At 34.3% G+C, this 18,173-nt stretch overlaps 1 protein-coding gene across 1 annotated transcript in view; it reads left to right on the top strand.

The window, feature by feature from the left end:
- IQCM (IQ motif containing M) overlaps positions 1 to 18,173 on the top strand; it is a 421,264-nt gene that overhangs the window by 345,069 nt on the left and 58,022 nt on the right. The window contains exon 12 of the mRNA XM_070504871.1: positions 1,998 to 2,159. Coding sequence (XP_070360972.1) covers positions 1,998 to 2,159 — 162 coding nt within the window. The remainder of the gene's footprint in view (positions 1 to 1,997; positions 2,160 to 18,173) is intronic.

The raw sequence follows: 18,173 nt of genomic DNA, 5'->3' as shown, positions 1-18,173 counted from the left end.
TGGAAGAAAACTAATAACACGCTCATCTGGTACTTATAGACTTGGTGCTATAAATGTTTTATGTATTTTACGTCCCTTAATCCTAACAATAACCCTACGAGGTCAACATTATCACCTGGAAATAAATTGATTTGTCTAATATTTCACAGCCTGTTAATGGTGGTTCAAGAATTCTAGCATGGGCCTGCTTGTGTCAAAGTCCAATTAGGAAATAGAAACTACACAGCAATTTGAGCAGGAAAAGTTTAATATAAAGAATTGTTAACTATGATGGGGATTGGAGTAACTATGATTGGCTACTAAAAAGAACTCTAAAGAATTGAGAAAAACAGCTATAGGGAGTGGCCTCTACCCCTAGGTCTAAGGCAGAGCACCTGAGGGAAGACTGCATTTTAAAGAGGATCTCCTACCTGCACCCCCACCCCTCTGTGGTATAGAGCTTCTTGGAGAGGGCATAGCTCTGGCAGAGAAGTTCATTGAGGTACAATGCCAGTGGAACTTACAGGGAAGCCACTTTCTAGGGTTCTGGGGAAACTGTCTATAGCGAGCTGTCATACTGTTGAATCCACTGAGAACTCATTCATGGGAAGTACTGCACCACAGACTTTGCTAGGAAGCTCCCACTGTGTGTGTATGTTCTAGGAGACACAGCCCAGAAGGTGCCCTGCACTGCTGGCCATGGTGCACCAAAGGAGCCAACCCAGAGAAGCAGCCAGAAGCAGGAAAAGCCCTCTCATCCTCTAGTTTCTTCTGTTGCTTTCTATGGAAGATGCTTAAAATTGTGCCATATGGCAAGGGAGAAATGTAGTCTCACAAGCAGGACAGTGAAGGGTGAATTTGGAGAGGCAATAGATTGATACTTGGCAAACTGCCCACCAACAAATCTGCTTTCTTAGTCATTATGTCATACTGCCTTATACTTACTATGCCACAAAATATGATATTTAACAAAATAAAGGAAAATAGGAAGAAAGGAAGGAGGGAAAGAATGAAATTAGGAAGGAAAGAAAGAAAATGTAACAGGATTATAAATGGAGACACATCAGTATCTCTCTTTTCTTTGAATTATTTCTAGGTAAAATCACTGAATTAATTGCTCAAGAGACTGCCTTACTGAATTTTAGAACACTTGCTTATCAACCAAAAACTGAAATTACAAACTGGAGGCCCAAGGGCCATAACCAAAGATTTTTCACTCTATGATTCAAATTATTTTTTAATTCCAGTTTTCTCATCTACTGGTTAATGAAGGTCATATTTGGTTCACAAGCATTTGTTTCCAAATGAGACCTTCCTTAGATAACCCAAATCCTAATTACATCATTTACAGACTGCAAGATTTAGGCAAGTTATTTAATTTCTCTGGGTCTCAAATTCTTCATGTAAAATGAAAATAATAATAGTATTTCTTATATATATATATATATAAGATATATATATCTTATAGATGTGTTATGAAAATTAAGTGTATTGTTTTAAAGCACTTGGAACAATTCCTTACATATAGTAAGTGATATATAAATATTTGTATATACATTAGGATGGTTTCTTAAAGACCATAGCCTTAAAATATTCTTTCAGTAGTTCCTGTTTATTGAGCTCTACAGTTACTCAACATTTTGTAGATTAATGATTTCATTGTTTAATGACAATTTAAAAATATGGTTCTGTTATAGTATGTATAATATGAGTGCTGTCTATTGGTTATCTTACTTTTTTTCTATAGTTGTTAATGATACAGCTTTAAACTTAGAGTGTTTGAAGATTATATTAATAAAGCCCTTACTCCTTAACTTTTGCTAGTAATTATCTGAACAGTAAGATATTTGGTGAAGTATCTTTGGCTAAAGAAAACCCATGTTGTCAGTGTAACCATTAGCATTCAAATTATTAAATAGTTTTCAATTTGCATCCCTTAGAAGAAACGCATTAGACATTTTGTAAGAATATCAAAAATTAAAAAAATTTTAATACTATTTTTAATATTATTTTTACAGAAGACCATGAAAAATATTCTGAAGTCATCAAGAAATTCCAGGCAGTTGAAATGTTATTTACGCTTTATCCTCCTCAAGGTGCCCACGTGCATAGTAATAAACGACTTAAGTCAACTTGGCTGAGACCCATAGTAAATGGGGAAGAAGGATATAAATATATAGGTAAGATGCTGAACTTTATTATTTCCTTTTATAATAAAAAAGAAATGACCCTTGACTTTATATAGCTTATTCTTCACTTAGATGATGTGCGGTGATACATAGGCCCTATAGAATATGCCCTTTAGTTCTTAAGTATTATGCTTGCAATTTAAAAAGTGGTTATTTACACTTTGGTGCCTCCACGAGAATAGTGGAAACATGCTGTGTTTATCCATTCACCCAGTGATGGATATTTGGGTTGTTTTCAAAAAAGGGATACTACAAGGAAAGCTGCTATGAACATTCCTGTAAAGACTGTGTATAGACATATGCTTGCATTTCTCTTAACTAAACTGTTTTCCAAAGTGGTTATACCATTTCATATTCCCCACCAGCAGAGATATGAGAGTTGAATTTGCTCCACAGCTATATAATACTTGGTATAATCTATCTTTCTGATTTTAGCCATTTGAATAGATATGTATTGGTATTCCATTGTGGTTTTAATTTGAATTTCTCTTGTAGATAATGATGAACGTGTCTTTTTATGTATTTTTCATTTGTATATTTTCTTTGGTGAAGTTTCTTTTCTAATCTTTTGGCCATTTATATTGATTTTTTTTAAATTAAGTTTTGAGAGTCCTTTAGATATTCTGGATATAAATCCTTTAACATATATATGCTTTGCAAGTATTTTCTCCAAGTCTGTGACTTCTCCTTTCTTTTAATAATATCCTTGGAAGAACAGAAGTTTTAAATTTTGATTAAGTCCAATTTACGACTGCACTGTTTTTATGATTCATACTTTTACTGTCATGTCCAAGAAATAATGGTCAGACCTCCAGTCAGAAGGTTTTCCTTTAGAAATTTTATAGTTGTAAGTTTTATATTTTAGTGTGTAACTATCTTGAGTTGCTTTGTACAAGGATCAGGGTATAGGTTGAAGTTCTTTTTTTTTTTTAACATATTGATATCCAAATATTTTAGCACTATTTGTTGAAAAGTCTATTCTTCTATGAATTAGCTTTGTATTTTGGCAAAAACAAATAGACAAATAAAATAAACAGATAGCAAATAAGCACATGAAAAGATAATCAACATCATCGTCCTTAGGGAAATACAAATTAAAGCCACAATGAGATACCACTACTCACCTGTTAGAATGACTAAAATAAAATTTAAAAATCTGACAATACCAAGTCTGGCAAGGATGTGGAGCAACTGGAAAACACATACATTGCTGGTGAAAATGCAAAATGCTACAACCAATTTCTAAATATTTTGTTACTATCTTGTAAAATTAAATGTACTCTAATCATAAAATGCAGCCACCCTACTCCTAAGTAACTATCTAAGAGAAATGAAAGTGTTTGTTTACAGAAAAACCTATATATGAACGTACATAGCAGCTTTAGTCATAATTGCCAAAAGCTGGAAACAACACAAATATTCTCCAACTGGTGAATGAATAAACAAAATTTGTTATATCTATGCAGTGAAATACTACTCAGCAATAAAAAGGAATGAACTACAGATACACACAATGTGGATGAATTTCAGATGCATCATGTTAAGTGAAAGAAGCCAAACTCAAAAGCTATATATGGATTCCATTTAAATCACGCCGGGAAAAGCAAAACTGTAAGGACTGAGATCAGTCTTGTGATTGCCAGGGCCTAAGGTCTGGGAGAGGGTTTGACTACAAAGAGGAAGCATGAGGAACTTCTTAGGGTGATGGAACTGTTCTGTATCTTGATCATGGTAGTGATTTATATGACTCTAAAAATTAGTCAAAATGAACTGTACACCAAAAAGAGTAATTTTACTATAAATAAAATTTAAAAAGTAAACATAAAATAAAAAGAGAAGAATTTATACAAATGCAGACAAATCCAAAAAGATGTGCGCCATGATTAGTCATTAGGGAAATGTAAATTAAATCACAGTGGGATACCACTACACACCTTCTATAATGGCTAAAATCAAAAAGGCTGCAGCCAGCCCAGTGATGCAGCAGTTAAGTGTGCATGTCCTGCTTTGGCGGCCTGGGGTTTGCCAGTTCAAATCCCGCGTGTGGACATGGTACCGCTTGTGCAAGCCATGCTATGGCAGGCGTCCCGTATAAAGTAGAGGAAGATGGGCACGGATGTTAACTCAGGGCCAGTCTTCCTCAGCAAAAAGAGGAGGGTTGGCAGATGTTAGCTCAGGGCTAGTCTTCTTCAAAACAAAAAAACACAAAAAGGCTGACCACATCAAGTGTTGAACATTAATATTCTGCCAGTGAAAATGTAAAATGTAAAAACACTTTGCAAAATAGTGTGACACTTTTTAAAAATGTTATACGTACACCTACTATACGACTCATCTATACCACTTCTAGATGTTTACAGAAAAGAAAGTATATGTCCATACAAAGACTCGTACGTGAATGTTCTTAGATTCCTTTTTTTGTAAAAGACACAAACTAGAAACAGCTCAGATGCCCATCTACAAGTGAAAGGGTAAACAAATTGTGTTATATCCATGCAGAATACTATTCAGCCGTATAAAAGAACAAACTATTGACAGTATTGATAAACGTACCAACATGGCTGAATCTCAAAAGAATTATGATGAGTGAAAGAAGCCAGATAAAAAAAGTACAAGACTGTGATTTGTGTATTTAAAAGTCTAGAAAATGCAAACGAAACCAAATGACAGAAGCAGATCTGTGATTATCTGGAATGTGAGTGGGGAGTGGAAATGAGGCACAGTAGATTTTTGTGGAAATGGAATTTTGGGGGTGATGGAAATATTTATCATCTTGATTGTGGTAATAGGTCCATGCATGTACACATATGTCAAAATTCGTCAAATTGTATACTTTAAATATGTGCAGCTTTTCATTCATATGTCAATAAAGCTATAAAAATAAAGTTGAAAAAGAAATTTAAAGAAGAGAGTGAAATTTGTATTTTGGTAATACTTTTGAAAGATTTCTTAAGTTTAAAAGTAGGATATTAGGACTTCTCTACAGAAAGTCACAGATTGAATGCAGTCTCATTGGGCTATTGCATATAAAGGTATCTTTAAGTGCTCAGTTCTGATAGATAACCTAGAGGAAGAAAGGAAGGGAAAGAAAATTATGAAAAAGAAAGTTGAAGACTTTAGGTTCTATAAAATGCATCAAGATCTTGGTTGTGATTTATTTTCCCTTTGCAATTTTCCACTTGAAAATTACTGGAATGTGACCTATATCATTCTAAAAGATTTGTGTTTATTGTTTAGAACCCATTTGTGAATATTTGATTCCAATAAAATGAATAGAAAGGGAATATGCAAGTGGCATTATGTTGTAAGTTGAAGGCTCCATCTTCCAAAGTTTTATGCTTATCTCTTCCCTTTTTGGTGAGTGACCAGGGCCTTGCATCTTTTTGAATTACAGTTGTTATTAAATTGATTGACAAGAGAGTTTGCAACATTTGCCTTGAAAGAGATTAGTGTATTACAGAAGTGCTTTCTGAAATTCAGTAACTCCTCGACTAGGAACATTTTAGGGAAGATAGCTCTGGGAATTTATTATGTGTTCCAACCTTAATACTCCACAATGTAGGCACTCCTGTTTATTGATTTCACTCCGTAGATTTACAGACATATCATCAGCAAGAACTGAGGAGTAGTTAATAGAGTTACTGAATGCTCTGTAAACGGCATGAGTTGCTAACAAATTGTGTGGTATTAGGAACATACATACTCTAAAAATATTCAGTATATCCATGTTTTTATACCCCATAATCTGTAGCACTGTGGCTTGAATGCCAGTGGAATGCTGCATAAGTCATAATGTCGAATTGTTTAATATGCACAAAGTATTTCTTCTGAATCATAATTTTATAATCTTAGAACATCAATGAGATAAAAAGAAAAATCTTTAGTTTTTTTTCCAGGAACATATGTCTTGTCAAAATTATCTTCAGAAAGGCTGTTTTGGAAGGCTAGTCTTTTAACATGTCTTCAGTTACCTTTCCTTTTGAGTTGTCTGTCCTTGAGCTCCCCTGATCTGCTGACCTGTCACAAATACACTGAACTTGATCCTCTCCTTCATTAAGTTTTTGTGACTTTGGTGGATTTTCAACCTGGAAGCTGTAGATTATACTAAGGAACTACTGGAATTCTAATGGGAATACATTGAAAGGGGTAGGTTAGCCATTATCTTTCTAAGAAATCGTTTAGGGAATACAAATTAAATTACTCTCTCCAACCAATGGTCCATTCTTAACTGAAATCATATTGTTGTATTAATGGAAGGTTTCTAATTAGTTTAGAGCCCAGGTAATGAGCAAAGACCTCTAGTTATACTACTTCTTTTTCATATATTATTTCCAGCCCTCCATGTCATAAATTTTACTTACCCTTATAACATATGGTTATTTATGTTACGTAATTAATACTGGAACCTCATTTCCTGGCCTAATCACTGTTTTGCTATCCATTATCAAAGTACAAGATATCTTTTTATGTCATTCAGTTTATTCCACTGCCTTCAGGCAAGACCCGATGTACATTAGCCAGATGAGAATCCCATCTTTAAAGACTGACAATTACACTATCGTCCTTGACAGTCAAGTCTGATTTTTAATGATCTTCTCTCTCAGAATTTTCTACTTTGCAACATAAGACTTTCTTTTTTATATACCCCTTATTGCTGTTGCAATTTGTTCACTATCCACAAAATAAAAGCTATGCATAGATTAATAAGAACCTTTCTTTTTTCTAAAATACGCCGTTTAAAATATTATTCCTCAGAAACCCTCTTTCTAATTCTTAAAGTCTTTTGGCACTTCTTCCTAAACATTTTCCAGATTTTCTCATTTATTTTAAGTGATGGAATTCAGAATACAATATGATAATCCAATATGTCTGATTTATTGTGAATATAATCCTAGCTACTACATATTCTGCTTATATCTTCGCACTTTTCTTTTGAGGAAAATTAGCCCTGAGCTAACATTTGCCACCAATCCTCCTCTTTTTGGCTGAGGAAGACTGGCCCTGAGCTAACATCCGTGTCCACTTTCCTCTACTTTATATGTGGGATGCCTGCCACAGCATGGCTTGACAAGCAGTGCGTAGGTCCGCACCGGGGATCTGAACCAGCGAACCCCGGGCCGCCAAAGCAGAATGCGCAAACTTAACTGCTGTGCCACCAGGCTGGCCCATTTGCACTTTTTAAAGACTTTTTAAATGCACATCTCAGCATTTACTTGGATTTCTATCCATCGTTTTTATCTTCTCTTTCTTGCCATATTTTCTTATAACTATGTGCTATGTGTGTAATTTATTTTGCCATCTTAAATTTTCTGTCCTGACTTGTCCTGATTATCCTTAATATTTTTAGAAATATAGACATTTATTACTCTTGTCAAAACTAAGTTGAGTTTTGAACTGGTTCTTTGAGGTGTTCTGTAGGATTAATTATTGTAAAATGGAAAACTCAAATAAATCCTGATCTGAAAAGAGCTCCATATATTTTATATCATTTATATCTGCTTAAGTGTAGGGAGTGGTGTATTATAATTTGGATAAGTTTAAATGTATTATGGCTAGTTCAATTTGTGATTTTCCTGTGAAGTATGTGCTTGCTTGAGGAGAATAATGTAGTCACTAAAAACTATATTTTATATTCAATTGGTCTTGTAAATTTGTTTGGGTATATACTCATTGATTTCCCTTTTTTACCAACTGTGCACTGCCAACAGCCTCCACTTTTATGTTCCTTAATGTCTCTTTGATATTCTTTGTTAAGGGAAAATGATGGAAATATGTTCTTATGATAAGTTTAATTTCTTGTGGGAAAAGTTTTATTTTTAGATGTTTTACTTGGTTAAAACTTTCAACAGTCAGTATACTAATAAAAATCATCCAAGAAGAAGATGAACATGAATGCTATATTCTATCTGGTTAAAGTTTTTCAACTGTGGTCAAGTTGTTGAAAATTCTTTAGGATGATGAATTAGTCTTCCTCATTTAATGAAATGAGTGTATTCTGTGTAGATTCCATTTTTTCCTGAACTTCAATGAAAAAATCAGGGCTGTGTCTGCCCCGGCCCCAACCCAGCTTCACCAAGCAGGTTGGAAGCGTTTGAGGAAGAAGACATTAAGATGTGGCATCAGATCTATAAGTTAAAGGAAAAGTGAGTTGCACATTCATAAAAATTTATCACTCAATGCTGATTAACTTTGTAATATGAAAATTGTAGAATGTTTCATTATTTCATTCCTGCATCTATTTATTCAACAAGCATTAAACCTGTGACTACTATATGCTTGTCAATAAAGACTGAGAAATAACTAAAGCCTAATCTTTACCCTAGATGTGTTCACATTATAGCATATCCAAAGCACCATCAGAATTTTGGCTCATTCAGCCCCACTGAGCACTCCTATTGGTCCATGGGTCAAATAGAATGCTACCAAATGAGTATCTCCAAAAAAACGTCTTGGAAGAACATCTCTAAATGACATAGGATGACAGCAACACTCAACGCCTGAAATAAAAATGTAAAGCTGAATTTGTTGTCCATCTAAGTTAGAGAGCGTTATGCTGGTTAAACATTCTCTCTGAGCAAAGCAGACTGTTATTATATAGGGTTTGTGGGAAGTGGTAGCCACCCCCTAGGATAGCCCCAATGATCTGTGTCTCTTGATACTCATCCTCTTTTGCAAATACAAACATTGTAACAGGGTTGATCTTTGTTACCAAGAGAAACAGCAGGAGTGGTGGTTATGCCACCTCTGAGGCTAAGTCATGAAAGATTTTGTGGCTTCTGCCTTACTCTCTCTTGAATAAGATGCTCTGAGGAAAGCTAGCCGCCATATCATGAAGACACTCCAGCAGCCCTGTTGAGAGGTCTGTATGCTGGTGAACTGAGGGCATCTGCCTACAGTCAATGAAGAACTGAGGTCTCTGTGAGTAATGCAACATGAAAGCGGAGCCTCCTCCCCATCAGTCCTTCAGATGACTGTTAGCTCCGGTGACAGCTTGACTGCAGCCTTATGAGCCTGGCCTGACCTGCCCAGTAAATCCACTCCAGATTGCTATCTCTCAGAAAATACGTGAGACTAAAGTTTGTTGTTTTAGGCTTCTAGTTTGGGGGTAATTTCTTACACAGTGGGCAGGTCAGTGATTAGTGACTTTTAGCAGTGGGGCTGAAATGACATAGGCCATTTCAACCAGAGCATGGTTCCTCAGGAAAGACTGAGTTGCTGATTGGCCTTCAAAAGTATGTTACTAGAGTGAGACTTTCCTTCACTGGTTAACTTTTAAAAGTAGGATCTCTCATTGACTGGTTGGATTTCAGAAGTGTGTTTACTGAGGTGAGTTGTCACCTGATTATAAAACAGGTTTAAAACTGGTTCTAGGGGTTACTTGTCACCATAGCTAGAGAACTATAATGATTGGTTAACAAAGTTTAAAAAGAAGTCTAGTCTTAACTTGTTACCATAGCTGTGGAGCTGTTAGGCTTTCCTGAGAGTGTGGGGGAAATGTTATTCTCAATAAGTAGGCACACAAAAGTAAAAGAAAACAGAGATTATGTGCTAATTGATATAATAAAAGCAATGAACTATAATTGTGAGCCTAGGAAAAGAGGATGACTACATCTGGCAGTAGTAGAGATGATTTTATAAGCATGATGATATATGTTTGTTCTTGAAGAGTAGATTAGAGTTACTAAGTAGAGAATAGAAGAAAGTGTTGTAGGGGAAGAGAAGAGCATGAGAAAGTCCAGACGTGGGAGCTAACTTTGTTTTAAGACATTATTTAAAAAAAAAAAAGAAAAGACTCCGGCACACTTAGCACTGGACTCCTTTTTTTTAACTAAGATATAATCTATGTATAACATCATGTTTTTTTCAAGTGTACAACGTAATGATTCGATATTTGTGTATATCGCCAAATGATCACCACAAGAAGTCTAGTTAACATTCATCACCATACATAGTTACAAGTTTTTTTCTTTTGATGTGAACTTTTAAGATGTACTCTCTTGGCAGCTTTTGAGTATACAATATAGTACTATTAACTGTAGTCACCATGCTGTAAGTTACATCCCCAGGACTTATTACTTATTTGTTTTATAACTAGAAGTTTGTGCCTTTTGACCACCTTCACCCATATTGCCTGCCCCCACGACCTCTTGCTTCTAGCAATGACCAGTCTATTCTCTGTGTCTGTCAGTTCGCTTCTGGGTTTGTTTTTTTTTTTTTTTTAAGATACCACGCATGAGTGAGATCATGTGGTATTTGTCTTTCTCTGTCAGATTCATTTCACTTAGCATAATACCTTCAGGATCCATCTGTGTTGTCACAAATGGCAAGATTTACCTCTTTTTTATAACTCAATAATATTCCATTGTGTATCTATATCACATCTTCTTTATCCTTCATCTATTGAAGGACGCTTAAGCTGTTTTTATGTCTTGGCTTTTGTGAATAATACTGCAGTGAACTTGAGGGTGCAGATATCTTTTCAAGTTAGTGTTTTTGTTTTCTTTGGATAAATATCTAGAAGTGGAATTGCTGGATCATGTGGTAATTCTATTTTTAATTTTTGGGGGAATCTCCATGCTGTTTTCCATAATGGTTGCACTGATTTAACTCCCACCAACAGTGCACAAGGCTTTCCTTTTCTCCACATCCTTGCCAACTTCTGATAATAGCCATGCTAACAGGTGTGAGGTGATATCTCATTGTGGTTTTGATTTACATTTCTCTGATGATTAGTGATATTAAGCACTTTTTCATGTACCTGTTGGCCACCTTCTTTGGAAAAATGTCCTTTCAGATCCTCTGCCCATTTTGTAATTGAATTGTTTGCTTTTTTGTTATTGAGTTGTAGGAATTCTTTACATACTTCGGATATTAACCTTTTATCAGATATACGATTTGCAACTATTTTCTCCCATTCAGTAGGTTATCTTTTAATTTTGTTGATGGTTTCCTTTGCTGTGGAGAAGCTTTTTAGTGTGATGTAGTTCCACTCATTTATTTTTGCTTTGCTTCTGGTGTCAGATCTAAAAAGTCATCACAGAGACCGATATTGAGGAGCTTACCGCCTATGTTTTCTTCTAGGAGTTTTACGGTTTCAGGTCTTACATTCAACTCTTTAACCCATTTTGAGTTAATTTTTGTATATCGGGTAAGAGAGTGGTCCAGTTTCATTCTTTTACATGTGGCTCTCCGCTTTTCCCAACACCATTTATTGAGGATACTGTCCTTTTCCTTTGTATATCTTTGGCATAAATTAATTGACCATACATGTGTAGGTTTATTTCTGGACTTATATTCTGTTCCATTGATCTATGTGTCTGTTTTTATGCCAATACCATACTGTTTTGATTATTATGGCTTTGTAATATAGTTTGAAATCAGGAAGCCTGATGCCTCCAGCTTGGTTCTTTCTCAGGATTGCTTTGGCTATTTGGGGTCTTGTGATAGACTCTTTTTATGACAGTAGTTTTATAAAGCCTGATAAATTGGTGAGATAGTATACCATGGCAAGAATAACAAAATAAGCTTTTGGAAATATATACCCCTACTCATATTAATATAATTTATGACTACATTATACACACAGACACACACATTTATATATTATATATACACCTAAAACATATGTTATATATAGAAATATATTTATCACATAAAATACTTTTTAACACGAGCTACTCTGATCTCTAATTTATATATATATAAATATATAATCTCTAATTTTATAGAAGTTTTACATATTATATATATAAAGTTAGAGATTAGAGTAACTCCTCATATGTTAGAGTATTTTGTGTAATAAATGTATGTTTTAAATATATAAATAATATGTAAAATTAGAGATTAAAGTAACTCCTCCTATGTTAAAGAGTATTTTATATAATAAATTCAACTTTTCAGAATATAATAATTTGAAAGTTTGCAAAGAAGAGTTTCTACCTAGTCAAATTGATATAAAAAAAGAAATGTGTTGAAGCTCACAGGAGAGTCTCATTCAATGCCCATTTACTCTTACTGTAGACACTGGAGAAAGCATATTCTTATTTGAGAGAAATTTCTCCTAAAGTAGTGGTTCTCAGCTTTATCAGACCCAATCCCCAATTTATGTGACTAATATTTTGTGATTTACCTTATATATTGTATATATGTATTAGAAAAATAAAAGGAAAAGTGGCATTTGAAAATATGAAATGATTAATATGTACATATATTAATATTAATTCATTTATATTAATGCATTATATATAAGATTATAGTAGTTATTATTATATTTATAAGATTAATATGTAAACGCTTCATCATGACTATACTGGGAGACCTAGTGAAATAGTCATGTTTGCAGCAATACATAGACCTGCCATAAATGTGACAGCTACAAGTGTAGACTGATAAAGATGTTTTGTATTGTTAGCGCAAGTACTTTGAGAAGTATTGCTTTGGGGGGATGTAATTTTCAAAATGATGAACAACTCTTGGTAAAGTTCTGAATAAGAGTATAGTCTCATGTTTTACATTGTGCTTATATTCCTGGAAAACTTGATGTATATTAAAATAATGCTTAAAAAAAAGCTCGCTGCTTATGTGTAAGATGAAGCTGGGTTCTATGCTCAGATAAGCATAAACAGGGTTTTCTCAAATAAAGTTATAGTAGAATATTTCAAATTTGTTTAGGATATAGGATATTTCTTTGTTGCACAGAACTGTTCCATTTATTCAAGGAAATAGTGTATCCTAGGCCCCTACCAAGTACAAGTTGTGTGACCTTCTCTCAATCTTTATGAAAACCAATACCACATCCTCAAAGTTCCAAAGTATCTTCTAAGAGAGGTTCCATCCTGGTAAGATCCTCTGTGCCAAAATTAAATATATGAAAAATTGTCTATGTATGTGTGTGTGTGTGTATACACACGTGTACGTATATACAGACAGACAGACGGATATATCTTGAAGTTATGTGTAGTAGTTATAAAAGAAATATATATACATACACACACACATATGTATATCTGATATTTCAAAACTGAAAATCCATTGTAGTTTGAGTTTGTTGAGTGAGGGGTAAATAGAATTGAAAATTCCTGGAATCTACTAAGCAATTCCTGGACTTTACTAAGATTGTTATAATGGCAAAATGGCATAGTAAAGGTAAAATTAATGCTCATTTCATACTTTTATTATACATTTTATGTGATTTTCTCATTTCATCTTCATAATTTATATGATAAATGCTATTATTGAACTCATTTTACAGAGGAAATATCGTGTCCTTGAAAGGCTAAGTAACTTGCCTGAGGTCCTGCAGGCATTGGGTGGTGCCACCAGATTTCAGCTCAGACATTCTGAACCTAGAGCAAGAACTTACCACCTTACTCTATACTGCAGGAAATGCGGTGATTTATTTTGAATTACCGAAAAAATATTAAATAATGATTAATTTATTCTTTCACAATTCAGTGAAATGTGTATAATAATTTCTCTTAAAGAAATAATGTTTATAGATTTATGTATGAAGGTAATTACAGCATTAAAGTTACTGCACATGTTGAAGCAATGTAAATTCCCAGTAATAGAGCAATGGTTAAATACATTATGCTTCATGAATAAGATAGAATGCTATATGACCATTAAAATTATGTTACTGAGTATTTACTTACGGGAAAATATGTAAAATACATTTTTAATGAAAAAAGAGTGCAGAATAGCATGACATGGCATTCACATAGTTGCATAAAATGGATGTAAAAATATATAGTTTTAAATCTCTGCATTGTGTGAACCCAATGGACTTTATTGAGCTATTTTAGTGTGGCTGAGTTTGCTAATTTTTCTACACTTTTTACTATACATTTCTTTGATGACAATAAAAAATATTAGAGACTTGACAAATAGTATTTTGAACTTCCATTTGTATACCATATTCTTTCATTTAAAAGTAAAAAAATTTTATCTATTTTTACATTGTTCTTCATTGACAAGTTTGATCTATATTATTTATTTTGATTTTGCTGTGTTAAACTATAGTGAAAAGAATATTTATCATAGCAAAATAAAATGTAGCATTTCAAAAAATGGAGAAATGAATGAAGCCATTTTATAATTTTATTTTTCAAAACACTTTTTAAATGGTTTTGCATTTAAAACTGCATTTTAGACATGTGAATATATAATATTTATTTGGAATATCTCTTTCTCTGATAGTTCTCTAAGCTTTTAAGAACACATTCTATTTAATTATTTTTATTCCCACACTAAAATTCTTAGCATATAGTAGGCATTTATGCATTAACTATTTGTTATATGAATGTGTACATGAAATATTACTGTGGCATTTAAGCCATTTTTTCATATTAATGATAAATACTTTTTTCCATCATTAATATATTAAAATTACTTTGTTTACTTTCTCTGGATTCCTTCAGAGATTACTGTAATATGATATGGCTGTATTATAGTATGGCACAGTTCTTTACTATTTAAAAATTTTAATTTAATAAATAAAATATAATTTAATGATAATAGAGACAAAAATCCCAGGTGAAATAAGAACATTAGTCAGTCACTCTATGAATCTTTATCGAGTGCCTGTGATGGAAAGGAGGAGGGTCAAAAGTAACTAAAACAGCTTTCCTCTGGAGTGTTTACGATTGAGGGCGGGGACATGATACGCATACATGATTGACTACAGTAGAAGATGTAGAGTGATGAATGACGTAAAACAAGCGCATCCTGAGTTCTCACTTGCTCTGCTAAGCAGCCTCAAGAAGGAGGACATAGGCAGGGCTTTGCAAGAGAGAGGAGGGTAAACCGTGGTGTAGACTCCAGACATCTTTGGAGAGCAGTGAGGATGCCTCTAAAGTTATTTCACCCTCACAGGAAGTCTCCTCAACTGAAGCAGTCACAGCATACAAAACTAGTCCTTCTAAAGTAGTAATTAAAAATAGTATGGGGTCTGGCAGGGTGGCACAGCGGTTAAGTTCACACCTTCCACTTCTCGGGTTCGCCAGTTCAGATCCCGGGTGCAGACATGGCCCCGCTTGGCAAAAGCTATGCTGTGGTAGGCGTCCCACGTATAAAGTAGAGGAAGATGGGCATGGATGTTAGCTCAGGGCCAGTCTTCCTCAGCAAAAAGAGGAGGATTGGCAGCAGTTAGCTCAGGGCTAATCTTCCTCAAAAAAAGGAAAAATAGTACACTTGTTTTCTAAGGAGTGAGCACTATCTGGTTATATAGTGATCAACTATAGTGTCCTATACATTGATATTTTTATGTGTAAACTTAATATAAAGGTGAATTATAGAGAATTTGTAAAATTGTAAAAAGGGAAATATTACTGAGAGTTTACTTTCCTTGATATAACCACTTTTTATTATTTTGGCATGTTTTCTTTCAGTATTTTGTAAAACTACTTCTAACTAGAATATTTAAGACCTAGAAGGGACATTGCATATCATTTTGCCCAGTTCCCTTTTTATTTTTACAGGGAGCCAGTGAGGAGGTATTTGAACTGAGAATCTGAGGGCACAGAGGCTAAGTGGTTTGCTCAAGGTCACGACCTTAAATATAACTGTGACAATGATTCAAGTTCAGCGTCTCATCAGCCCCATACATCCTCCACTTCCCATCACCACACACATGCTCCCCAAACCATCCTGGCTTTTCATGAAAAGTAATTTTTCTGGGCAGAGTAAACACCACCACATCTGTCTTTGTACTAGTCTCTGTTTTTCTTTCTCTTTTCCTCAAGCTTAAAAATTGGCTGCTAGTTTTGTCCTTTGAATATCTTCTGAAGCAAAAACTGAAAGAAGAACCACTCTCCCTTTTGCCGTCTTGGGGGTGGAGGGGAGGCAAAGGCCTGGTCTGGGGCAGCCCGGCCCAGTGAAATCTCTTCTTGCCTGTGGGCACTTTGGGTTCCAACCTCTTGGGAAAGATCTAACCGTGTCGTTTGGCTACCTCCAGTCTTGTTTGCATGACTATTTTAAGCTCAATTGCTTTCCTTTCCCAACTACACATATTAAATAGTAAGAAATAGTGCTTCATCATGAAACCTCACGGAAAACAAAACTGATCTTTGTTAAATGTAAACTTTGATTAAGCTGGAAATCATTTAGTTTCCCTGGGGGAGAATGATGACTTTTCCCCCCAAGACTGCAGTATAATGAGTTAAAAATATTTTCACAATACTTTGGAATTTTTATAATTGTCCTCTGTATTGTTTGACTGTCAGTTAAATTAGAACATTTGATAATTGTAGGGAGTTGATAAGACTTTCTATTAAAGGTGTGTCATTATGTTAATCTCAGTTCAAATATAGTTTGCCCAAATCCTGTTTTCATTATATAATATTAGAACAAATTAACCTGTTAAATAAGCTTACCCTGGGGGGCATAGAACATTTTAAATGTCTTTAAGGTTAACATTAGTTTAAACAAGTATGTAAATCATTACTACTAAAGTTGTCTCCCTCTTTAAAGCCTTTAAAATTTGGAGCATAGAAATTTCTATAGAAATATAGATATTTTAGACTTAAAATCAACCATTGAATATGATTATTTAGCTTTTAATTGTTTGCATATTGTGGGAAAATAGTGAATGATGAATTTTAAAAAAATGTCGAGGCTCCCAGGTTTCGTTGGGTCTGCAAACACCTGGATACGGGAGTTATTTAATAAATACATTGACAGCTGCTTGTAGAAAACACTTTTAATTTTATTTTAAAAAGTTGATTTTTGTGGCGTGTTGCAGATAATTGAAGTCCTCCAACAATTTTGACTGTGCTCCTTTATTCATGCACAGGAAGGGCTCAGTGACCATGACTGCTACATATATATTTTAAACATTCACATCACAATTATATACTGTCCATTTTTTGGTAGTATGGCCTGCCTTCTTTTTTCAGAGTACTTTTGACAGATGTCTATACAAAAAATGGATTATTCCATCTCACCTTATTTAAAGAAAAGGTTCAAAACTTCACTTATTTATATATTCATTCGTTTAATGAATAGTCTGACGTGAATACTGTTACTATGTACCAGGAACCGGGTGGAGACATAAGAGAATCAGAGAGCAGGCTGAACATTGAGGAGACTTCTTTCTAGCCAATGTGCAAGTGGACTCCCAGGACCTCTGAACTAAAAACTATGCAAAGCATATGATATTTTGACACTAGCAGACACTGTGCATTCCATGATTGTACATATTAACTTCATTCTGACAACTTGTCTAATGGGTACCTTCTAGAGATTTTAAGAGTAAAATTTAAAACCAGAAGAGGGAAAAGTATGGAAGAGATGAGTGGGAAAGGAATTTTATAGTAGATGATTGTGCCTAATGATTTGCAAGAACATCAGTACACACTGACCTAGGTATAGGCAGAAGTCAAGAGAACTATTTCTATCTTTTAAAAAATTTGCTTATATAATTTACAACCCATATATGTTAGTAGTAAAACAGTTCTTCCACACTGTATAACACACCCAAGAGTGTTCTTCAGTGTATACTGTTTAAGAATAACCTGATATTTATGATTTTGGTTTCTGGCTTTAAGTTTGGGGTTAATCAGAATTCTTTAAAGTCAAAGCAAATCAACATCTATTTAGTGAACTACAGCTGTGCTCCAGTTACTATACTAGAAAACAAAACTAAAAGTAATTACGCTTCACGTGAATGCTTCCTGTGTGCTAAGCCTTGTGCTAAATGATTTACCTGAATTTATATAAGTAATCTTACTTTATCCTCATAGAAACCCAATAGGCCATGTACCATATATGTACTGTATATGTATATGTATATCTATGTACTGACTCATAGAGGGGCAATATACCTAAAACATATACCTAGAAAGTGATAGAGTTGTGACATGAAACCAAGGCATTCTGACTTTTCAGCCCATGGTTTCAAAATATTTAAAGTAATGTAGGGTATTAAACACGTAACCTGGGACCTGCCCGGTGGCACAGCAGTTAATTTCTCACGTTCCGCTTCTCAGCGGCCCAGGGTTCACCGGT

Source organism: Equus asinus, chromosome 3 (genome assembly GCF_041296235.1).
Source record: "Equus asinus isolate D_3611 breed Donkey chromosome 3, EquAss-T2T_v2, whole genome shotgun sequence".
In the NCBI taxonomy this organism is placed as follows: Eukaryota; Metazoa; Chordata; class Mammalia; order Perissodactyla; family Equidae; genus Equus; species Equus asinus.
Note: the sequence above shows the minus strand (reverse complement) of the source record. Positions and strands in the feature narration are given on the sequence as shown.